This window comes from Ruditapes philippinarum, unplaced genomic scaffold (assembly GCF_026571515.1).
Source record: "Ruditapes philippinarum isolate M1 unplaced genomic scaffold, ASM2657151v2 ctg6228_1_1_1_1, whole genome shotgun sequence".
Classification (NCBI taxonomy): domain Eukaryota; kingdom Metazoa; phylum Mollusca; class Bivalvia; order Venerida; family Veneridae; genus Ruditapes; species Ruditapes philippinarum.
In genome coordinates, this window is record NW_026858393.1 from 8923 (window position 1) to 35386 (window position 26464).

The 26464-nt window shown below is 33.5% G+C and overlaps 1 protein-coding gene across 1 annotated transcript in view; it reads right to left on the reverse strand.

The window, feature by feature from the left end:
• Positions 1-348: 348 nt before the first annotated feature.
• Positions 349-26464, reverse strand: part of LOC132753058 (kinesin-like protein KIF23) — a 28959-nt gene continuing 2843 nt past the window's right edge. Inside the window, exons 3-22 of the mRNA XM_060743472.1 lie at positions 25880-25972; positions 25197-25341; positions 23934-24070; positions 22950-23074; positions 22307-22480; positions 20672-20784; positions 19994-20115; positions 19398-19500; positions 18274-18473; positions 17010-17169; positions 16543-16604; positions 13955-14057; positions 11517-11635; positions 10534-10702; positions 10251-10411; positions 9742-9829; positions 9133-9272; positions 5399-5583; positions 4629-4675; positions 349-1299 (exon numbers count right to left, since the gene is read on the reverse strand). Of these exons, the coding sequence (XP_060599455.1) occupies positions 4636-4675; positions 5399-5583; positions 9133-9272; positions 9742-9829; positions 10251-10411; positions 10534-10702; positions 11517-11635; positions 13955-14057; positions 16543-16604; positions 17010-17169; positions 18274-18473; positions 19398-19500; positions 19994-20115; positions 20672-20784; positions 22307-22480; positions 22950-23074; positions 23934-24070; positions 25197-25341; positions 25880-25972 (2439 nt within the window). The 3' untranslated portion in view covers positions 349-1299; positions 4629-4635. The remainder of the gene's footprint in view (positions 1300-4628; positions 4676-5398; positions 5584-9132; positions 9273-9741; positions 9830-10250; positions 10412-10533; positions 10703-11516; positions 11636-13954; positions 14058-16542; positions 16605-17009; positions 17170-18273; positions 18474-19397; positions 19501-19993; positions 20116-20671; positions 20785-22306; positions 22481-22949; positions 23075-23933; positions 24071-25196; positions 25342-25879; positions 25973-26464) is intronic.

The window sequence follows — 26464 nt, forward strand, 5'->3', positions numbered from 1 at the left end:
TTAAAGCCCCACTATGCCTCAAAAAAATACTTTTATTTTTATTTCTCAAAAGCTTCTTATTTTTGGTGTCCTGGTCTAGTTTTCTAAAAGTTACTAACTGGCAAATTACCTGAACAATCTTTTGCTTTTAGAAATTTATTTAGTATTTTTTGTATGGAAGTCAAAATTATATTTAGCTCTTCTTTCTTAATGTGATACACATGTAACATGCTCTAAAACCATTATCTACACATTATTCTGAAGGAAAAATTTTTTTATATGTTTCTGAGGCATAATGTGCCTTTAATCAATTCTAAAATTAACCCAACTGTGTTTAACCCAAGTTAACCAAATCATTTTTTTTCTATAAAATGCAATTTTCTTGTCCAAATAAATTATTAAAAATGCTTATCCTTATTTCTCTGTCAAACAAAACAAAATTTTGAAATTAAAGATTACCTTTCTTTTCTTAGACAAATTTATCGTGACTTCTTTCTCAAACTGTGCATTATATTTACATGTGACTGTATTCCTAATATTTTCGACAAGAACATACATAATGATATGACCTAATTTTTTTACACACCAAACATATGTACGACTTGTTTTTGTTTTTTTTACCCTATGTGTACAAATAAAGTGCTTACTGGCTTTACTTCTGTGCATCTTGGAAACAAAACTTATACAAAACAGTGGAGAAATGAGCAAAAAATAGCACCAAGTTTGAGGAAATGTTTTTTTCGATAAAACTTAAGACATAACAACTGTCTGCTTCAATCATAATCATTTGATCACTGATGTATCTTCACTTTGTAGTCTTAAAAACTGATAACTATTTACAAAACAATATTTACAGCAGTATATTTATACATCTGAACGCTCCTCAACATATTTACACTAACAGCCTCAGTTTGATTTTCAAGTGACTGGTTCCTATCCACCAATTCATTAAAGCATGCCAACTCCCAACAAATTTGCAAACCAGTCTACAAAATGCTGGCCTATCATTGGTCAATATCACGTGTATAGTCTGCAACAGCCAATCAGATGCTTGATATTGTAGACTGGATCCAGAAATTCAAATTAAATCAGTTCTAAACAAAACAATACAGTATGGAGGCAAACTCTGGGACACATTGTTGATAAAAAACTCCTTCAAATTTTCAGAGAAATTTGGAGATTAAAACTGTTCACTTTTGTAGATATGATATGTGTTTGCTGCTGTTGCTGATGCCAATGTATTGTCATAGGGTCCTTGGATGAAATTGTATCTAAATTATGTTTGTTCATACTCGGGATTCTGGTGTAGGACGACTCCTCCTGTTTAATAAGAAAATAAATTTTTTAATAGAATATACTTTAAATAAATTAATATATGATTTTTTTTTATAGTCTGACATATATGTTTGGTACTTTAATCTAACAAAATCCCCATTATATAGCGCTAATCAGTTCTGATGATAAAATAACAAACAAGGAACATCGCAATGCGATGCAACCAGGTTTTCAGCAAAATATTTCACAGAAGCTTTGTCATGAAGGGGCATTTGTTTTTAATTGAATTTTTAGGAGGAATTATGGCTTTTTTAATATTCCTCAAACAAAAATGATTGAGAAATTTTATTTTGTCTATTCGCCTTTTTTCCCAAAATGTTTTAGAAAGGTAAACAGTACTTTATTTTTGCTTAATTTTTGAAGTTGCGCACTGTAGAAATTGTTCACTATATATTCTGTATAAGGAAAAAATATACAAAGGGCCATAATTCGGTCAAATATTATCCAATCACAAAACCCCGACAATATGTGCCAGGCACTTGATAACAAAGCTTCTAAGAAAGTTTGGTCAAAATCCGTTGAGAAATGTAGGAGGAGTTGCGCACAGAAGAAATTGTTCACTATATATTCTGTATAAGGAAAAAATATACAAAGGGCCATAATTCGGTCAAATATTATCCAATCACAAAACCCCGACTATATGTGCCAGGCACTTGATAACAATGCTTCTAAGAAAGTTTGGTCAAAATCCGTTGAGAAATGTAGGAGGAGTTGCGCACAGAAGAAATTGTTCACTATATATTCTATATAAGGAAAAAAAACAAAGTGCCATAATTAGGTCAAATATATACCAATTGCAAAACCCTGGCAATATGTGTCAGGGCACTTGATGACAAAGCTTCTGAGAAAGTTTGGTCAAAATCAGTTGAGAAATGTAGGAGGAGTTGCGCACAGAAGAAATTGTTCACTATATATTCTGTATAAGGAAAAAAAACAAAGGGCCATAATTAGGTCAAATATACACCAATTGCAAAACCCTGGCAATATGTGTCAGGGCACTTGATGACAAAGCTTCTGTGAAAGTTTGGTCAAAATCCGTTGAGAAATGTAGGAGTTGCGCACAGAAGAAATTGTTCACTATATATTTTATATAAGGAAAAAAAACAAAGGGCCATAATTAGGTCAAATATTATCTAATCGCAAAACCCTGACAATATGCGCCAGGGCACTTGATGACAAAGCTTCTGTGAAAGTTTGGTCAAAATCCGTTGAGAAATGTAGGAGGAGTTGCTCACAGAAGAAATTGTTTACGCCCGCCCGCCCGCCCATCCGCCCGCCGACATACCTCAATCTAATAACCAGTTTTTTCCTTCGGAAAACCTGGTTAAAAACAATTAATGTACTTAACTAGGTTAGAATATAGTGTTTAGAAACTTATCAAAATTTCTTTCAAAAGAAATATTACATTAGTCTAGTTTTTTTTATTAATAAATAACACTTTTTAGAGAATAAAAAAAGTTACACATAAACAGTCTTACTGATTTGAAAAAATAAAATATGCATTGAAAACTCATTTCAGGTACACAAAATAGATATGGTTACTTCAGTAAAATTTGGAAATTTTTTTACACATGACTGAGTACAATAGCTATTCTTATTGCTCGAATGGTCGAGCTAAAAATGTTAAAAAGTGTATATACATAAATAAATAAAGCTGCTAAACTATAAATATTATGTAAAAATAAGCTATATAAATATAAAATCTGATATATGGATGATAAAATGGGTGTAATGGAAACAAGCTTTCCCCAAAGGGTATGATTATGAACAAATTTCCCATGTTAAATAAAAAAATATGCAGGCACTAATTTGCAGCCTTAACCAATTACATTCTTCTTATAAAATATTCTCTTGCAACTCAAGGCCATGGTGAACAGAAAATATACAGTAGAGAATGCTTAAAGCAGGATACCTCCAGATTCATGAAATTTTGAAAATGTATTATAAAGTAAAATAATGTGATTTGGACAAGACTTTTTTCATTACAATGACAATGCACATTTTTCTACCTACAAAGTTTCGTGATGATATGTCTTATTGTTTTAGAGTTATGTCTGGGACAAAGTTCAAAGTGTACAAATGCGCAAAGGGCAATAACTCCAAAATTAAGCAAGATAGGGTTATGGTTATTTGTACTGCATTTCTACCAAATGATATCTATCTACCTACATGTGTCATGCTGATCTCTCATATAGTTTTGAATGGATGAAAAAAGTTTATTACAGCCAGAACTGCTAAAAATGTTTTTTAAAAGTTTTCTCTATTTACATATTAAAATTTCCTCCATATAGAAAAACTAGAATTTTCTGCATGTTGTCAGTTGTATGTTAGACAGCAGATGTAAGCTATGTTTTTTAATTTGACACCAATATGCTTCTCAATTCACAAAACTGACAATGTTGGTCAGATTGGAAGTTAAAGTGACATTATGCTCATTTTTTCAAAACTGTCAAGCTGAGATAAAATTAATCTTATATTTCAAAAGATTGACTATCATAATGGCAATTTAGCATATACATTAATAATATAATAATGTGCAGTAAACTGGACAATGTGGACCGAATTTCTCTGTTCCTGCAAATACATGTGTGTATTCTAATTGCTAAAGCAAAGCAACTTGTTGGATAGAACTTTTAAAAAGATTAAATCTAGAATTTATTTCTTTGTGAAACACCCAAAAAATATTTCATAAAGAGAGAAATAATATGAAATTGTGTTGGTTTCTTTGTTTGAGTTTGGTTTTTAGATGGATATTAAATCACACCATTACTAATAATCATATGACGACTTTCCAGCTTTACTGGCAGAGAAATACCTCGGATACCAAAACATCCTTTTTTTTATAAGCACCCGACTTAAAATTTAAACCACCAACCTTTAGTAAATAGCTTTAAGATATAATACATACACATGATAAGAATTCTATCCCTTCAGTTTTAAGCATGGATTTCTTTTTTCTCTCTTTTTTTTTGGGGGGGGGGGGGGGGGGGGGGGGGGGGGGAGGGGGAAGCTCTTTGGGTAAACATGGTGTTACATATTTGCTATAATGGTATAAATGATATAAGGTATCTATGATTTTTTTATCTTTTTTTGTGGGGGGAGGAGGGGGAAGCTCTTTGGGTAAACATGGTGTTACATATTTGCTATAATGGGTATATATAAGGTATCTATGATTTTTTTGTCTTTTTTTTTTGGGGGGGGGGGGGAAAAGAGGGGGGAAGCTCTTTGGGTAAACATGGTGTTACATATTTGCTATAATGGTACAAATGATTTATGTTTCTATGATTTCTCCCTGATATTATCTAGTTACCTACATGTTGTCTAAACAACTGAAATAAGTTCTGGCGACTGTTTACTTCTCCTAGTGAAATATGTGAATATTTGTTTGTAATAAACAAAAAATAATGTATTATCTAAGTCCAATTTTTATTTTAACCACATTTACATTATCAAAAATTAAAAATCTATGAAAAGATGCAAAGGTATTGGTTATTTTGAACCTTTAAATGAGTAAAGTTGATGTTTTCGTGTTATAAGTGCATCTGACTCGTATTTGTCTCACATTTGAGTTATATCTGTGCCTCATGGAAAACAATGTTCAATTCATCAGAGTCTATCCAGAGCAATAAAGGCTGTTACTTTTTAAAAATTCTGTATTAGAGTAATGCATGTTGGTCAGTGGCAGGTTTTTCTTGTTTGGTGGCTTATTACAGAGCATTTACATTGTAAAGGTCATATGGCGACATTCCAGCTATACTGGTGGAGGAAGACCTCTGGTGCTCCTCCATGTATTATTTTAGGTACAAGCAGGTCTTAGAGTAGAACCATCCATGTTCTGTAAGCTAGCTAGTTAGCTTCCTCATAGGATTCTGACCCACAGTCTTGAGGGGCAAGTGAATTGAAGTAACAACTTTAACCACTCAGCCACAAATGCACCCATCTGGTATAAAGTAATGAGTCTAAAGATACAAGTTCAGTTTAAAGAGAAAACCTATGCTCTTTTTAAGTACACAAATATATATATACAAAAGAAAAATTTTCACAACACTCAAAATCATAAACAAAGATTAAATAAGATACTTACTTTCTTCTGTGACCTTCTATCGCAATTGCACATCTCTCCTCAGGATCGGTCCACTCACCGTCAAAATCTGTCGGCTGTGGGCACGAGCTTCGTCTCTTCCTGGTCCCAGGCTCCTTCTGTTTGTGGATTTCTACATCGTTAAAGATGACAGAAGCTCCGCCCCCAGAGGTAGGTATCACATCTCCCTAAAATCAACAATGAATCATTACAGTTTTTGCTGTATATTCTTTTTTGATCCTGTGAATAGATGTTATTTGAAACTCGGCAAATGTTGTTTTTTCGCAGCTAATCATTTTTTACCGTTATAGCTACACGGTGCACTGCCTGTCACAAGATTAGTCAAGCTGTAATGGGTTTATAACTGTAAAAGTTTGTTTGTTCCTTCAGATTAGCTGGCAAAAATGCAAAATATTCTTAAATCTGGAGTAAGTATATTTACAGTTGCTACAAAACTGTTCAGGTCATAAGGCAGCTACAATATTTATTAATGAATCCTTACTTAAGATACAGGGTGACAGTTAACTTAAAGCTGTACAACTTTCATTCTTGAGAACTTTAAGGGAGTGGTGGCCTAGTGGTTAAGGTGTCTGCCTCTCAACACAGAGATTATGGGTTAGAGCCCTACTTGGGTCACGACCATGATTCTTCATTTGTTACCAGTTGTGGTTGGTTCCAGGAAACAGACTCGAAAGTGATTAATATAAGTTGCAAGAACTTGTTTTGCAATCAAGTTTAAATAAATATGTTTAAACAAAATATATGTCGAAGCTAAAAAATAATCAACATTTCTACAAACAACACTTTAAATGTCCTTTTGAAAGGTGTAAAGTTATATTCTGTAGTTGTTTATCTGAAAATTCATACCCCAAGTATTATGTACTGTAATAATGTTTGTAAAGTATGTCACCATCATTTTACCTATTAAAATAGCAAATAATTGTTTTGTCTGGGATTAATTCCTTCTGCTTAGGGCCAACATTAAACAAGGCAATGTTGATACATCATTGACATTCAAGATTCAGTTAAATATCAAATATCCATACAATTTCATATATCTATACAATTTTAAACCAATTTCTCCCGGTCTCGTGCAATAATCTCTGTATTTGGTCGGAAGAAATAAGTGTTATCTCTCTCATTTTTTTCACTTTGCTACCATCACTATCATTAACACTGTCTCCAGATATGACCTTTATAGTATAACAAGAGGGCCATGATGGCCCTGAGGTCGCTCACCTGTATATAGGCCTCCCCCACCCAACGTTGCAGGGCCAATTTAACCCAAGGGCTTTTATTTGCACAAACTTGGTAGACACCCATAAGAAGATGTTTCATGCTAAACATCTAAGCTCTAGCTCATTGGGCTTTTTAAAAGAAGATTTTTTTTAAGTTTTTACTATACACATATAGTTAAAAACAATGACACCCCTGGGGCCGGGCCAGTTTTGACCCATGGGCTTTTATTTGAACAAACTTTGTAGACACTTACTAGAAGATGTTTCTTGCTTAATATCTAAACTCTAGCTGTTTGGGTTTTTTCAAAGAAGATTTTAAGTTTTTGCTATACACATATAAAGAAAATCAATGACCCCCGGGGCGGGGCCAATTTTGACCCCATGTCTTTTATTTGAACAAACTTTGTAGACACTCACTAAAAGATGTTTCATACTTAATATCTTAACTGAAGCTATCTGGGTTTTTTCAAAGAAGATTTTTTAAGTTTTTACTATACACATATAAGGAAAATCAATGACCCCCGGGGCGTTGCGAATTTTGACCCCAGGGCTTTTATTTGAACAAACTTGGTAGACACCTATTAGAACATGTTTGATGCTAAATATCTTAGCCATAGCTCTTTGAGTTCTTTAAAAGAAGATTTTTCAAGTTTTTACAATATGCATATAGGGAAAATCAATGACCCCCCAGGCAGGGCCAATTTTGACCCCAGGGCTTTTATTTGAACAAACTTGGTAGACACTTATTAGAACATGTTTTATGCTAAATATCTTAGCTCTAACTCTTTTGGTTCTTTAAAAGAAGATTTTTTAAGTTTTTACTATATGCATGTAGGAAAAAATCAATGACCCCCTGGGGCGGGTCCAATTTTGACCCCAGGGCTTTTATTTGAACAAACTTGGTATACACCTATTAGAACATGTTTGATGCTCAATATCTTAGCCATAGCTCTTTGAGTTCTTTAAAAGAAGATTTTTTAAGTTTTTACTATATGCATATAGGGAAAATCAATGACCCCCCAGGGCGGGGCCAATTTTGACTCCACGGCTTTTATTTGAACAAACTTGGTAGACACCTATTAGAACATGTTTGATGCTCATTATCTTAGCCATAGCTCTTTGAGTTCTTTAAAAGAAGATTTTTTAAGTTTTTACTATATGCATATAGGGAAAATCAATGACCCCCCAGGGCGGGGCCAATCTTGACCCCAGGGCTTTTATTTGAACAAACTTGGTAGACACCCATTAGCGCACATGTTTGATGCTAAATATCTTAACTCTAGCTCTTTGGGTTCTTTAAAAGAAGATTTTTTAAAGTGTTTACTATATGCATATAGGGAAAATCAATGACCCCCGGGACGGGACCAATTTTGACCCCAGGGCTTTTATTTGAACAAACTTGGTAGACACTCATTAGAACATGTTTCATGCTAAATATCTTAGCTCTAACTCTTTTGGTTCTTTAAAAGAAGATTTTATAAGTTTTTACTATATGCATATAGGGAAAATCAATGACCTCCTGAGGCGGGGCCAATTTTGACCCCAGGACTTTTATTTGAACAAACTTGGTAGACACCTATTAGAACATGTTTGATTCTCAATATCTTAGCCACAGTTCTTTGAGTTCTTTAAAAGAAGATTTTTTAAGTTTTTTACTATATGCATATAGGGAAAATCAATGACCCCCCAGGGCGGGGCCAATTTTGACCCCAGGGCTGTTATTTGAACAAACTTGGTAGACACCCATTAGAACATGTTTGATGCTAAATATCTTAGCTCTAGCTCTTTGGGTTCTTCAAAAGAAGATTTTTAAGTTTTTACTATATGCATATAGGGAAAATCAATGACCCCCCAGGCAGGGCCAATTTTGACCCCAGGGCTTTTATTTGAACAAACTTGGTAGACACTTATTAGAACATGTTTTATGCTAAATATCTTAGCTCTAACTCTTTTGGTTCTTTAAAAGAAGATTTTTTAAGTTTTTACTATATGCATATAGGGAAAATCAATGACCCCCTGGGGCGGGGCCAATTTTGACCCCAGGGCTTTTATTTGAACAAACTTGGTAGACACTCACTAGAAGATGTTTCATGCCAAATATCTAAGTTCAAAATCTTATGATTTTTTAAAAGAAGATATTTAAAGTTTTTTCTTTCGGTTGCCATGGCAACCAGTTCTGCATGGAATTAAATTCTTTGAACAATTTTAAAGGTGACCACCAAAGGAACATTCCTGTGAAGTTTGGATGAAATTGGCTTAGTGGTTTATGAGGAGATGTCATTTAAAGTAAAAGTTTACGGACGACGGATGGACGCTGGACGGACGGACGCTGGACTAAAAGCGATCACAAAAGCTCACCCTGTCACTTTGTGACAGGTGAGCTAAAAACTTGATGAAACTTTTTTTGAAATATTCAAAGTTTATTTCAATGTATGGCAAGTAGAAGCTTTTAACCAATTTATAACTAAAACAGAAAGTTAAACAGAGTGAGACACTTACCTTGAAATATCTGGTTTGAAACTCGCCATCAGAATTCAAACCTTGATCTGTCAACATATATTTAGAGGCCACTTTCGTATCCTTAGACTCGAGTTTACTTACAGACTTCTTCTTCTTCAATGTTGGTTGTAACACAGTGTCTGTAAACATGAATAGAAGATATATAACATGTTTTTCAACCCCATCCTCTCCCCTATTATTTTAGAAAATGGAAACATGACCTTTACCCTTAGTTTGGAAATTATTTTTGTGTCTTGATTAAACATTACATTTTTAAGTGGTTATTTTGTATGGAAGTGAAAATCTTACTTTGTATATAACTGCACATTTAGCTCTGCATTCTTCAGTTGTTTAAATCTAACATGCTATTATATTATTGAACACATATTTGACCTTTCCAAAGAATTAAAAAAAATATTTATTTTTGAAGCATATTGTGCTTTTAAGCTCTTTGATAATGAAAGCCCTGGATTAACAATTGGACAAGACAGAATTGAAAGATGGTGATATATATTAAACAGATTGAGTTGTGAAACAAGTAAGTAAGTGAAGTAAGTATCACCTAACTCTAACCATCCCCTTGTGATAAACAAGATAAAATTTATTTACCGAGATCTAAATGTCCTGGTGGTTTATGGTCCAGCCATGTCTCGGAGTTAGATTTGGATCTTCTATGTCTTAAATTATACTGAGGTATCTGAAATAAACAAAGTACAACATTCTCGAATAATAGTGTAAATATAAATAATAAATTGTCAAATTTGGGCACCTATCAAATTTTATAAGACTCTTACACTGGCTGCCAGTACATACCCAAATATCTAGCTAGAGGGAATCTGTTAACAGAGGTAACGAGGCAAGAAAAATAAGTTTTAAAATGTTCATGCACTATGAAATGAATTCTTGTAAGACTACTAGCTGTTGTGAAACCCAAGACTGGCTGATATTTTACAAAGTCAAAAATAAGCCAAACGAATAAGTTTTTTTTTGTAAAAAAAATTGAAAAATATTTCAATTTAAATCATAAAAATTTCTTCTTTTTTTAATATTTATTTGCAGCTTGTACAAATTGTATAAATAATTTCTCATGTTTGTAATTTTCTTAACAGAAAACTTACACTTCTTGGTGTAACTGATGGGGTCTTTGGAGCTGGGCGTTTGTTGTTACCACCATAGCCCCAGGGTCGAACTGACGGTATGGCTGATGTGGTTCTCGTCCTCGGGGCAGGTACACCAATAGATGACACGTCAGACTCGGACCTGGCACTCTGTATCACTCCTGAAAATGATAGTAATTTCTGGATCATTAACAAGAGCTGTCTGTGGGAAGGCGCAACTGACTATTCTAAGCGCTTGAGAGTAAAACAATAGCCTGGAAAAATGTAAATTTTCTAAGTTTACCTGGTGTTGTGTAAGTCCTAGTCTTTATCGTGGTTCCTGGGGTTTTGAACGTACGTGGTTTAGCTACCGGGGTATCACTGTCCAACACTTCTTTCATCATACTGAACTTTTTCTCCTTCTCCTCCAATGCCATCCCCATTTCTCGCTCAATTTTCCTTCTTTCCTTATCCTACAAATGATTCAAATGTTAGAAAATTTAAAAAAATCCTTAAATGAGCAAAACCTGTTACACTATTATATTAAGATCTGAAAATCCTGCATTAAGTGTTAACATTGAAAATTTTCATTCATATTCAAACATATTATTGTTTGGTTAAATGATGACAACTTTCAACTTTAGGTGATGGAAAACACCTGGGGCTTCTACATTTTATAAACATTTTTTTTTTAACAGTAACCTCAGCCACGAACACCCCTTTAAACATTTCAAACTCAACCAGGCATAACCGTATTTGAAAGAAAACTGAATGTTAGAATAAGCCACACCTTGCATTAAAATTCTTTTTGCCTTTATCATGAGAAAAAGTTTTAAAGACCTTGACAAGATTCAATCCTCAAGTAGTGTTTGGAAAGTAAGCAGGCAGTAGCAAACTTTCATTTGTAATACATTACAATCCAATCAAAGTCACAATACTCCTGTATCAAGGAAAACCATTACTTACCTTCAAAATTTAGATAACATCTTTTTTCATTATAAAAAACCTATGAACCGAAAAAATCTTAAATTTTGCTATCATAATCAAATGTTCATAACTGCACGAGAACTTTATAGAGATACTCAAGAACTCGGCAGATCTCCATTCCTCCACTCCCCCAATCTAATCCCGGGTACAGACAAACTTTTTTAGCAACAACTTACTAAATGTATTGATAATAAGACCATTGTGTTGCCCGCACTATTGGAAACAGAAAAACCTACATTTGTCGGTCCTCGATATCTTTAAGTCACCCCAAAAAATTAAAACAAAAGAACAATAATTTACCAAGTTTTCTTCCCAATGTATATTATTCATCTCTAATCTTTGTTTAAAGTTGTCCTTCAATCTTTCTTTCTCCGTTTGTTCTTGTCTGATCTTCATGCTCTTATCGTACAACTGTAATAATATAACATCGTATCATGACGCAAGATTCGAAATGGCCCAATATGTACAGTGTCTAATATATTTATTTATTATAAATCTAAACAAAACAGACAACAATGAAATGGCTGTAATGGTCGAAACAACAGTTGAAAACACTCAGATTGGAAATCATTCACAAATTTAAACATTTCGCACCTTTATAAAGGCAAGAACTTGTCCCCTTTTATTTTTGTATTTTCTGATCAAAGATCAGGAAATACAAAGCTGACATTCAATCTCTGACACAGCGGTTCACAACAGACCTTACAACAAGTAGTTCTCAAAACAGCTTAAAACTAGCTATTTAATTTGTTTTGTTTTTGTCCAATGTGTTTTAGGCATGTGCAAAAAAAAACAAAAAAACACACAATTAAATAACTGGCCTTTTTCTTCTTGTATGTAGTTATTCCTTGAAAAATGAGGCATTTTTAAAAGCCAAAAAATAAAAGCCCGATTTTTTTTTTCCCATTTTGGACTTTCTTATGCTGCTTTTTCTCCCCATTTTCCAAAATATTGTTTGTGCCATTCCCCAAAAAAATTGGCGAATTTAAACAGCCTTAGAATCAAAATATTTGCAGAGAAAAATGTTCCAGCCCAAACTATTAAGATTTCTTAATACAAATTGTACAAAGGTAAAAAACTAAGGAAAAACTATTTTTGCAAGAGAAAACTTCGTATCTCTAAATATTAAAAATCAAACCAATCTGATGCTTAGTATTACCTTTGGCTCAAATTTCACGTCTTAATCGCGTCACACGTTTCAAACTGAATGACTGTAAGGAGTTGACCTTTTCTTGCTCGAGACCTCGACATTTAGATTCCCAATTTGCACGCAAACTTCCATGTTTTTGTTTGAGACTGACTCCAGCTTTCCCCGTTTTTTTCCCTTTAACGTTAAAACTCTTTCAAAGGTTTTTAGAGATTAATTTCTTTAAAAAATTTTCCCTTTAAAATTTGAGAAAAAAAGAAATCTGCTTCACTATAATTTAATTTTTTTTAAAAATACATGACAAAAAATAGTTAAAAATAGGATGGCAACGAAATTTCCCAAAAATTCCTACTTTTGGTTAACGGGCATTTTTCCATTTGAGTACTCGGGGTTTTTGCCCCCCCCCCCCGGGTTTGATTTTTTATTTATCTTCCAAAATTTTTTTCTCAAATATTTAACACCCTCCCATGGGTACTTTCGTTTTTTTATTTAAAATTTATAGAAATTCTGTTAGTGTAAATAGGACTTCATGGAAACAAAATTTAATTAAAATTTAAAATTTTAAAAACTTTAAATTTACAACGTTTTTAATTAAATGCAATATCAAGTTTAAAACATGATTATCACAGTTCATATATATTTTTCGTCTTTAAATAATATAGATCTGATCGGCGGCAAGAAAAATTTTAAAAGGGGTTCTAAATACTTGTTACCTTTATTCTTTCATTTTAATAGCCAATCGGCCCTTTGTTGTTTTCAAAACAGTTACTTCCGCTACAAACTGTTACACAATTTTAAAATTAAAGGGGGTAATTGAATATCATAAAATCTGGATTACATAAGCCGACACAGGTGCGCGTTGTCAAACTGTTGATTCGCCTCGTTAAATTTATGATATCATTTTCGCACCTCTGCAAGGATGTTTTGATTGCATTGGGAACAGGTATTTATTAAGATACATGCATATCTCCCGAAATCTCCGAACTAATTGACACCACCAATCTTTCTAAATAGTTTAAAAAATATAAATTATAAATATTTTTTCTGAGTAATCGAATATCAATTTCGTTAACCGATATTCGGACGTTCGATAGAGTACTCGGTTAAACAGTTACTCGTTGCCATCCCTACTTAAAACAGGAAAATCTATTATGCTTGCAAACAATGTCCCCAATGGCCCTCCTCCCCCCCCTAATGTTCTTAAGGAAGTCTATTTCAAACCAGAAAACATTGAGTATTTTTTTTTTCATTCATTAAAGTCAGCAGGAAAGCAAACAAACAAGGAAACGCTAATGAAATTCAAGTCTTCTTCAGCCTCTATAATACACTAATCTTGTAAACAACTTAAAGCATTCGCAAACAGCTAGATTAAACTTCATATCCATGCAGTCAGGGCCAAGCTGTAAACTTTTGGGATAACCAAAGTCCTAAATTTTAAGTATGGCATCCCTAAAAATTGGTAATGGACAGAGCCAAAATAAAAGTTGGACAAGTCCATTCAGGAAATTCAGCAATTTAATATTGAATTGGCCCTTACGGAAACTAAACATGTGATATAATCCCATAGAAGAAAGCAATATACAGAACATACCTTTGGCTTCAAAGTCAATTAGTAAAGTTTGTCTTTTTGTGTCACGTTCACACAGGCATTGTATCAACCTTCTCAATGTTTCCTCATCACTGTAATCTACCAACTGAAAATTATATTAATATCTGCAACAGTGATAGATGATAATTTAAAGGTCCATTATGCCTAAAAAATGCTATCATTTCTCAAAAAACATTTATTTTGGGCAAAGTTTTACAGTTTCCAAAAATTACTTATTTGCAACATAGGTGAACTACTAGTATTTTTTGCTTTCTTTATTCTGTTGGTAATTGGTATATTAATAGTTAATATGTATTTACTACTTTACTTGCTTTTTTTTTACCTTAACTAGAACTATCACTAAATGTGATTAATACCCCCAAAAGACTGCGTTCAGGGAAATGAGGATGTTTACTTAGTAACAGAATACCTTTGTAAAAGAATTTTGAAATTTAGAGTTATGGTTAGTGGGCAATTAAGATAGTTGTCGGTTCTTGTATGCTGCATTTCCTTTCAATGTGGTTTTATTTGAATTACTCTGTAATAAGTCCAGATAAAACAAGGAAAAAGAACAAAGGGCAATAACTCTATAAATATCTGAAGATGGAGTTATAGTTCTTTGTGCACTGCACTTCCTCTTATTGTGCTTGACCATTGTATGAGGTTGTTTTGAATTCCAACCAGTACGTTTTAAAGTTATGCTCTGGACAAGGAAAAAGTATCAAAAGGGTAAGTAACTCTGTATTTTTGTCAAAATGGAGTTATGGCTCTTGTGCACTGCACTTTCCTATTTTAATGTCCTGACAACTGTATGAAGTTGTATTGAATTTCAAAACAGTAGTTTTCAAATTATGCTCTGGACAAGGAAAAAGTAACAAAGGGCAATAACTCTTTAATTAGTCAAGATGGAGTTATGATTCTTGTGCACTGCATTCCTCTCAATGTGCTTGACCATTGTATTAAGTTATAATAAATTTACCATTAGTCTTCAAGTTATGTCCGGACAAAAGAAAAGGAATGGAAAAGTAACAAAGGGCAATAACTCTGTTAATTACTTTAGATAGAGTTATGGTTCTTGTGCATCTGCACTTCCCCTTATTGTGTTTGACAATTGTATGAAGTTGTTTTGAATTCCAAACCAGTAGTTTTCAAGTTTATGCCCCGGACAAGGAAAAAGAAACAAAGGGCAATAACTCTGTAATTAGTCAAGATAGAGTTATGGTTCTTTGTGCACTGCACTTCTCTCAAATGTGCTTGACCATTGTATGTACGTTATATTGAATTCCAACCATTAGTCTTCAAGTTATGGTCCGGACAAAAGAAAGGAATGGAAAAGTAACAAAGGGCAATAACTCTGTAATTACTTTAGATAGAGTTATGGTTCTTGTGCACTGCACTTCCCCTTATTGTGTTTGACAATTGTATGAAGTTGTTTTGAATTCCAACCAGTAGTTTTCAAGTTATGCTAGAGGTGTGTCATCGATAAGGATTTTTTGTATCGATATATCGGTAATGAATTATCGGCGATACAGCGATATATCGATTGCCAGGCTAAATTTAGCTTTCAAGTCTTTCTAAATTAATGTTTCCTAAGGACACTGACACAAGGCAGTTATATTAAGACAAATGCAAAAAAGATAAAACTATGAAAACCGAATAATTTGTTTCTTTTTTATCATATAGCTATAAATGAAAACTAATGACTAGTAACTATAAAGTTTTAAAGCCTTTTCCATTTTACTTTTGTTGTTGTTGTTGCTATTACGTAGTTACTATCATGCTAAATCCCATCCTGCCGTTTCAATTAACCCGAGTTTAATTGGCAAATTATAGTGTTTAGAACCTGAATATTTATTAAAGTTTAACATTTTGTAATCATAATTTTTACAAAGAAACACTGACAAATTTTTTTGCATTTTCCCATTTTTTAAAATCTGAATTGAGGGATCTTGACATCCACTTAGCAGACGTGCGAGATTACAACGAAATTAAGCAGCATTCGTTAGAGACACTTGGAGTAACTTTGTGATTTCCGTTTTCATTTTAGAAAAAAAATGTTTCTGGCTTCCATAACTTTATATGTCGCTTTTATTTTGACGTTTTGCGACAGTAAACAGGTCTATCAGTTCTATAAAACCTGTTCGCTGAAGTCTCTTTAGCTAGAAATATATGTGCATTCGATATTTAAAAAATGGAATCGATATCGAATTGGATAACAAAGATCGTTGATACACCGATATCGATTGAATCGATGACACCCCTAAGTTATGCCCCGGACATGGAAAAGTAACAAAAGGCAATAACTCTGTAATTAGTCAGGATAGAGTTATGGTTCTTGTGCACTGCACTTCCTCTCAATGTGCTTGACCACTGTGTGTAGTAATATTAAATTCCAATCATTAGTCTTCAAGTTATGCTCCGGACAAGGGAAATGCAACGGACGTCTGGACCGACCGACCACAGGGTGACTCCTATATACCCCCAAACTTCGTTTTTGGGGGTATAATGACACATTTCTGCATGTTCAGTGCTCATTCTTTAAGTCTTTTAATCAGGTAAACATATCTGATAATGATAAATTCTGAGCTTACCTCAAGGTTAGGGAAGTCTGGTCCTAATGTATAAATAAGACTAGGTGAAGGTACTGGCATCACTGTCAAAAAAAAAATAAAATAAAAATTATTTAGATTTTATTTCACAATAAACACATCTTTAAAACACAATTATCTGTTAACACAAAGTAAATACATGTACATTATTTGACTGAGTTGCATGTTTGTAACTTCCAATTTTATACATATTTACTGGTTGACCAGATTAACACGAAAGAACATATAGTTTTGCTTATGATACTGTTTGTTAGCAGTTGACCTAGAAATGAAAAGCAAAATGTGGTGTTAACATTTTTCACTGTTGAAAACTGGAAAAGTCTGTAAGAAAACAAACAAATGAAGAAAACTCTTAATAACCATTATCTATATTCACCACTTTAACCTGGCAACTTTAATCATAAATGATTATATGCCAAAAAATCTAAACTAATGAATAATCAACTCACATTCTTGTTTAATTTCTCTCTCAGCCTCCTCTCTTAACCGCTCTTCGCGTAATTTTTCTCCCAGACGTCTACGACCTGGGGTCAATCCAAGGTCAAACTTCACCTGCTGTGACCTCTGAACCATGACCTCTTGTGACATCTCGGCAAACTTCATAACATGCTGAAAAACAAGAATAAATATATCACAATCAGTGCCCTTTTTTGTGACTTATTCCTCTTTCTAAAATATTATACTTCACCCTATTACTCACAGAATTCCCCTCAACTAGTCCAAAAGTCCGAGATGTGCTATAAGAGACGGGCATGTCTCTTTGAAATTTTAAATGATAATGGTGTTGTATATAACTTTGAAATTCTTTGTTTCTTTGTTATCCTCTATTTTCCCTGACACAAGTTTTCACTTTTTGCACTGTTATTAAACTATAAAAAATTTTCTTATTAAAATTCTATTATCAAGGTTGTTTGTTTGTTTGGTTCTTTGGTGCACCAACACAGTTTAGGTCAAAAAGAGCCAAAACAGGAATGTTGATTTTGGCTAACCTTAGGTGTAACAAATTTCAAAGCAACACAAGGGGTCAAAATCACCTAATCTCCAGGAGCTAAGAGATGAGTAGACTTCAGTTAATCAAACCCATGTAGTCGCCTCTTACGATCACGCAGGGATAGATGGTGGCTGCAGTTCTTATGCCTCATTCATTAAAGGAAACCACTCAGCCACAGGGGGACATCATGGTAGTTTAAAGAATGTTTACCTAACTAATACAATCATGTAACAAACTTATGGAGGAACACTTTAGTCACCCTTCTGTGCATTATTTCTGGCCTGAGCAGTGTCAGTAACCTGTACCAACCAATTTACCTCATTTAGTATTTTACACTATACTTCAATAGTTATAGTGACAGTAAGTGCCAACAAGTACTTGAAAGCTATTTCAATAAGTTGAACCATGAAGTTGAACCATGCTAAAATAAATGAATTTTAACTTGATGTTAACATCCTTTAGGTACTGCAAAATCATAATTATTTGTTGGGCACTAAATTTGTGGTTTTCTTGGATGTGTCAATCTACCACTTTAAGATCAAACAAATTTTTTGTCTGCTTTAAGATTATTTTGCATCACATTATTTACATTTTACCTTTTGGTAAGATAAACAGTCTACAAATTAAAGTAACCACGAAAATTTACTTTGTGACAAAACTACAAGATTTCACATCCACGGAATTATGTGAATTTACAGTAGGTCAAAGGTTAAAATACTTACAACAGTTTCATCAAATTCCTCTGCTTTTGGGTTCACGCACACAACCATCCTGACACGACCATCCCCATCAAAGTAGTTCTTGAACAGATGTGTAAGTTTGGAGTCGCGGTACGGCACCATTTTGTTTCCACCGGTCATCTGGTTCTCCCTAAGCATCTCCAGACATGTTCGTAGTGACATCAGTGTCTGGTTTATATTTCCTACATTCCAGAAATAAGTTCTTTTAAAATAACAGGACATTTCACTGTGTGAACATTTATTTTTTGATAACAGTAAAAATATTTTTTTACTAAGTTAAGGGCAATAACTATAAGTACTGAATAGATGCACAAGCAAACCCCCAGGTGACCAACATTTCTATAAAGCTACTGAAAAGTGTACACTTTTCACAATTTCACTTGTTTCTCTAGAAAAGGATTACTAAGTAAGGTTGTATCAAACTGTGAACAAATACAATCATTAACTCTGAGTGCATTGTCATACAATATTAAAAGTAAGGGTTTGAATTAAGGCAATCAGCTTCGAGCACATTGTCAAATAATATTTTACACTGCAAGTTAAATATTTATATAGCATGCATTGATACATATTGTTTCAAAGAGTAAAGACATAAACTTTTGAGTGTATCATCCTTTAAAACCTTACAGTGTGATATATATACTGAGTAGCTACCAATATTACAGTAGAACATCTATGTGTCAAACTTTGATTAGTCGATTTCCTCCATGTGCCGATGCAGGTGTCTCATTAAAATATTACAACTACATGTATAATTTCTTTACAAAAACCTACATTATATGAGAAGAGTTTTTCCCTGGACCGTAAAGAATCCGAGAACATTTTATCATGTTTATCATAAATAAATCAAAGTCCATTAATAAATTTTACACAAATGATCCAGACTTTCTCACACCTTCTATTAATGTCAGTGATTTGGAATTTTGTCATTAAAATGAAACGCAAGTCCCTTCAACTTTGACTTATGAAGTTCTACTGTACAGTCTGGTCAGACTTCAAGGATGACCTTACTATACAGTATACTAGTGACATAGGTCTATTGTTATTGTAGCTAAAACTCAAAATGTTACTCAGTCAAGACAATTATATAATTTAGTTATGCGTACCTGCTTCTTTCAGCCGGTCCCCCTTGTTGTTTGTCCGGTTTACTCGCTCACTACCAGCCAGATCTACGAGAGATAGTTGACTCACAATGATCTTTTCATTGTCCTAAAAGGTACAAAAAGGTGCTCTCTACTTGCATTTTATGAAAATGATTCGCAGATATGTACTATTGTTAGATAATATCATAATGAATAGTTGAGCTAAAAACAATAAATTTTTCTATACTTGGCCTCTGATTATAGTCATTTAAACACCGACTGTATAGTTTGCAATAATTTTATTTAAAATATCAATTTCTTTCACTCTCACTAACATATGGCTACAGTCCAGCTTTACTGGTAAAGGAAGACCTTACATATCCTCTGAATTATTTTAGAAACAAAGCAGCAACCCAAGTAGATCCTATGATCTTCTGTGAGCTAGCTTAATAGCTTCTTCACAGGTAAGAATGCAAAATCCCTAGAAACGTTGAAAAATATTCAGGAAAAATAGGACTTTGAAATGCGTCCTTGACCTAAGGCAAAGTGAATTAAAATTGGGAATTGGTCCTGGACCTGTCTAAAGATGATGAATTGAGCCCGAGGCAGATGAGGCATACCTGAAGAACTTCCTGACCACAAGGATCTAGCGGAGCTTGTACCAGTCTAATGTTGAATATACTGTGACTTCTACTGGACTCCGCATTCAGCGCTGTGTGCGCCACTTTCCGTCTTTTCTGTCCTGTAATATTAGAGACAATGCACTATAGTGTGAACTTTGATTTCTATGTTTTCAAAAGGTCAATGACCTAAATACTATGATTCTTTTAGGAAATATGTGAGAAGTATGAAGTAAATATTATAAATGTAGTAAATCATCAATGAAGTTGCATGCAAATACTATAATCCAGATGTTCACAAAGGGAACAGTGCATTGAAAGTTTCCCTAAAAATGACCAATCATGCAATGGTTTTGTCTAGATTGAACAATTGACAAGTCCATTGGAGATATTTGACATTGTCCTGGTTAAAGAGATTTATTATCACAATTCATTATATATTTGTAAAGATATTTATCTATATTTTATGCATTGTATGCATTACAAGCACAAATACAACCGTTATGTAACATAAATGTACAGTAGCAAAATGTCATTGTTTATGCATATTGTGTGACCCTTGCATTAAAAATCCCATAATAAAACCAAAGTTTCAGGTCAAGATAGTCTTATCATATCCCTTCTTTTTAGCGCAAGTCTCGGACCCAATTGTTTAGAATAGTAATATATTCTCGTTACCTTTATACAACACCTCAAACGCTTCCTCTGGCGCTTTGATCTCAACTTCCGTACAACTCATCACATACATGTTGTCACAGCCATCTGTACGCAGAAACTTCGACTGCGGAGGTCTATAAATTAAAACAAATACTGTAAAATCATTATTATTCGTGGGGCACAAATTTTTGGGTTTTTCGTGGGTAGGTCAATCCACGAATTTAAGATCCGACGAAATTGTATCCCAACAAAAATGTCTTGCCATGTCTCTGCTCTATACATTTCAAACATGCATCGGCGCTTTTCCGCCAAATTTTGTGTAATGAATGGCCAGAGGCAATGATTAAATTTATTGACAAGCGCTGTGTGATACGTAAAGATATGTACATGCAGCAAGTAAATTTTGTGCAGCGATTAAGTGTAAGATTATTTTGCATTAGGTTATTTACTTTATTTTTTTTTTTAAAAATTGAAAATCCACGAATTTAAGAACCCACGAAAATGCCCAATTTGATAAAACCACGAAATTTCATGCCCACGTATATAAGTGAATTCGCAGTACACAATATCATTGACTGCCTTTTTTGCAGTGGTATATTGTAATTTTTCAGTGAGATAAAAGTCATATCTCACAGTTTGAAATTGTGTGAGATAAAAGAATTTTTTGTTCTGTTTCTGTACATGTTAACAAATATAGCCAAAAACAAAATATTCCATGGATGAACGAAGTTGATAACATTACAGTGATGTAATATTATTGAGTCACTTATTACAATAGCAAATATTCCTAACTGCTAAAATGTCAAATATTCATTATATAAAATACACAAATGACCACTTATGGATAAATTAATACATGAAAAATCTACATATACTTTAACAGTAACTTAAATATCATTTCTGAGATCTACCTTGAATTCATATATGAGCCGCGTCATGACAAAACCAACATAGTGGTTTGCGATCAGCATGGATCCAGACCAGCCTGCGCATTTGCGCAGTGTGATCATGATCCATGCTGTTCGTTTACCAAACCTATTACAAGTTAAGGAACTGATAGCGAACAGCATGGATCCTGATCAAACTGCGCGGATACGCAGGCTGGTCTGGATCCATGCTGGTCGCAAACGCACTATGTTGGTTTCGTCATGGCACGGCTCAAATAAACAAGTCATATACTTTCACTTCTTTAATGTAATTCAGTCATATGGAGGCTTGATCATACAGGGTTTTTTTCTGGCTTATTTTGATGACCATAATAAGGTCATATTCCAAATGCCAAATAGTATGTTTTTATCTCAACTTCCCAAATTTTCACAAGAAAATACTCATTCCAAGAAACAAAAAAAATAAGTAAAATATCTGTCATTTTGTTACCTATAACAGCACTGTGACTGTACCATAGAAAATAAATTGTAATCTTGTATACCAAATTGTAACATTTGCTTATGAATGAAATACAAAAGTTAAATTAACCAAATAATTGATTTCTTTTGTATAATTTGATGCATTGAATATTTGATGTATACAATATGTTGTCAAGTTTTTTTTACCAATTTGTCTAAAACATCGTAAAAAAATTCCAAATTCTTGGATTCGAGTCAAGTTCCCAAAGTGCTGAGAATCAACCCTGTCATAATAAAACTATATACTTACTTGTATCCTGTAATTGGGTCATATGGTAACTCTTCTAGAAGATCGTACACATAATTGTTGTAGATTTCTATGTACGACACAAACACGGCATATGTGTTATCTTCATCAACGTCGTTTACACGACCTGTGTCAATTACACGGCCACAGTCTCTGCCAAACTCACCTTTATCCCTACTGATATTCAAAATACAGAACTTGTATATTTTAATGGTGTCGGTTATTTACAGTATTGACCAGCTGGTAAAGGCAAGCAATTAACAAACCGTTTTCCCCAAATCCTTATAAAGAGCTAGCACATACAATTACTTGCTAATGCCACAATCAGAGCTCAGCCGGCCTTCTTGTACATCCATCATTATAAGGATTAAAGAGGCTGTATTAATACATTTTCTTTGGATTTCAGTATAAAATAATTTGTAATTCTGACAATCTATTTAATCAATCTTTTCTTATGATTTTACAAAATATTTACTAAAATATCAAATAAATTGTGATTATTATTACTTTGTTGATATTTCATCACAAGTAGACATTTAATGAGGAAGAAAACATTTATCCATCTTTCTTTATGAAAACCTTACAAAGATCTCCTGCTGACCTAGATTAGTAACCTTATTATTATCAAAATGAAATTGGGACATACTTTATTCTAGGTGTTGAAGGTGTTTTTGGTGTAAGACCAGGTAAAATGTCTTTTTTCTGTCTGTCCATCATGGCATCAACCTCCGACTGTACCTCAAATCCATTCATCTTGTCGGGCTTAAATACCTACATAAATATAGAATTCAAGACATCATTAAGACAGGAAAAAACTGTTTGCTTGATATAACATATTTATATTTTTTTATGTTGGATTTTATCCCTTAACCTGCTGAATTTGTTTTGATAAAATTTGCCTGACTTTGAACTTGGAACAGTCTACACTTAAAAAAAGTTCTAACCAATCACTTTTTAAATTTTGATTACTTATAACGGGTCACAAGATCCTTATAAAATTTTGCAGAGGTGATTTTTGTGTCATTTTCTACAGATTTGTGGAAAGAAAAATAATTTAATACGGTTCCATGCACTCAAGCGGGAGACAGGGCGCGGTTTACACATTTTGGCACGAAATATTCGTGCAGATCGTGGTGAGTATTAAACTTTACATTGCATAAATCCTTGTTAACTTTATAAGTGAAAAAACATAAAACATGGCACGAATGTCGATGCAGGATCGTGCTGTAGCAGTTGGAATGTTGAATGCTGGAGCCTCTATCAGACAGGTGAGTGGCTGTTCATAAAAATATTTTTTTTAAATATCGATAAAGTATTATTTAAATAGAAAAATGTTGTAATTTTATTATTCTCAATGTGTTCATTCTCTTCGAAATAAAATAAAAGTCGTATCTATTGGTATTATTCTTTTTCATATATAAGCTAAAACTCAGGGTGATCGGTTAGAACTTTTGTTCAGTGTATTTCAAACCAAACCTATTTGCAATATGAAAGTACAAATTTATATTGAGCTCCAAACAGGATAAAGTCTAGACTGTTAAGTTGTGCAGGCTGGGCTGGCTCTATACTAGTGGCAAAGGCTAATCACTTTCTCTGGGCTAAAAATCTGTATAAACAATACTTGACTTACATATTTTTTACACTGGTATTCCCCTACACTGTTAAATATAACATCAAGACATCGTGGTAATATACCCTGATCCTGCGGTGTGCCTGTCATTGTGTACGTCTTTCCCGACGAGGTGATACCATATGTGAACAGTAGTCCTGAAAACACAAATTAACACTTACATGAAATTACTTTTGCTAAACACGATTGCTGTTAGGTTGGTGTTTTTATTGCTGCAATTCAGAAATGAAAAGGCATCACTGTATAAAGGACTCACATAAATTCTCAATTGTGAGATATTTTAACATTAATCTCTTAAAAATTTACATTTTTTGTATGACTGAATCTATTAAACATCATTCCAACGGTTAAAGAACAAGAATTACAACATTCAGTGTATTAACATTACTCTTGGGTATCATAAACTGCAAGTCCATTTAACTTGGTCCATATAAACTTCATTTTTCAAAGGACGATGGCCAGCTTTTCTCAAAAATGTGCTGTTTATATGATATATCATTGTAACTCCCTACAACATGTATTTCCTTTTCAATTTGTTCTACCCCCCACAATTTATTGCCCCTACACCATTTTCCCTTTATTTCTCCTCCCAGAACTGTTACATTTATAGCCTTAATGGTTTCTTAATCATATAATTTGTTATGGTTATCCTAACTAAATTGTAAATTTTTGGCTATGATTCATAAGACCGTTTCTTGTCCACATCCTTTTTGTTTGCTGCCCTAATTGGTGGCTTACCTATGGTCCGGGTTTTCATTATATATGAAGAAAAAGATGTGCCAAAGAAAACAACCAATATGGTCAATAGGAGATATTTTAAGTTACAGACTGAAAATACCACAGATTTTAGCCCATTATATGGATTGAAAATCTGGTAATAATGAAGACCCTGTGTAGCTGGTGTTGATGGGGTACTAGGGGGTTTATTACAAAAGGGGCATTTATATAATAATAAGAAATGCAACACAGCATTTATTAGAAATGAAACTGTAGCTTTGTCCCCAATAAACAAATGAGCCGCGCCATGACAAAACCAACATAATGGGTTTGCGACCAGCATGGATCAAGACCGGCCTGCGCATCCGCGCAGTCTGATCAGGATCCATGCTGTTTGCTTACAAACCCTATAACAAATAGAGAAACTGATAGCACACAGCATGGATCCTGATCAGACTGCGCGGATGGGTAGGCTGGTCTGGATCCATGCTGGTCCCAAACCCATTTTTTTGGTTTTGTTGTGACACGGCTCAAAACTTCACTTACCATTTTTCCCATGTACCAGATCATCAATGAGTGGATAGGCAACATGATTAAACACAGCGTTCTGTGACGTATACTCATCAAATACATGCTGGAATTTATACTCTATCTCCTTCAACTGCCCCGTTCTTGCAAACGCTAGTGAGTTCTGAAACAGTAAATAATTTAACAATCAAAACAATGAAACTTCAAAGACAAGTTCATTTACTATGTTTTTTCAGACAATGCTACATCTAATTAGTAAGCAAAAATCAAATCTGAACTCTGGTAAGGCCAAAAATAAATTTAAAAAATAAATTATGAAAAAATACATATATTTACTACTAGTTTGGTCTGCTCACTTAAATTCTATTTTTATTCCATTTTGCTTTTTTCAAAACAGTTCCTTGAACAGTATACAGCTTATATATCTAGTGAAATGTAGTTTTTTTTTATAAAATTTATCTAAAAGTCAATATCATTTCTATATTAAATCTTTATACCGTTGATTCTTACAAAAGTGAGCAAATTCTTTATGGAATAGTGGGAAAATACATGCTTTTTGGAGAGGGGTATAGGGCTAATTTTTCAAGATTGATTCTTAAAATTCCAAGACCAATTTGCAAATTCCTTAACAGTGATTTACCTGACATGATGCTAGATTTATGGAAAATCTGCACCCAATGTGATTATTAAAATTTTCTTACCTCTGATGAAAGAAGTTTGACTTTATCGTTACTAACAACTGTTAAACAAACAGCATCTCCAGGGTTGTCGAGAGGTCGTACTCTACAGTATACCTGTAATACATATACATTAACAGAAATCAGTGTTTTCTCTAGAGAACGTTTCCTGTGGTTTTGATTCAGTATTTATACATTTGACGCAGTAATATCATATCTGTACGTATTCCATGATGCAGTTTTTTGCAAGTATCATAGTGTAATTTTTTGTCTATAAATAGCATAGAGTTTATCACCTGATCAGTCACATGATTTATCATAGACACTTTAGTAATTAAAACATGTTAAAAGGGCTCACAAATCAAACGGTGCTAAAATCGAACATTGAGGGCACTGAGATATATTGTGGTAATAATCTTAAAAGTCTGATGAAAATTAGTAAAAGCAATTGGTGCTTCCTATATACATTTCATGATTTGTAACCCTGACCTTACTAAATATCCTATAAAAAAGACTTCCCCATCTTTAAAACAGGACAAAACTTCCTAATTATCCATCCCACTTTAAAGACTTTTTAAAATATGCATTGAAAGTTTGTCTGCACTGATG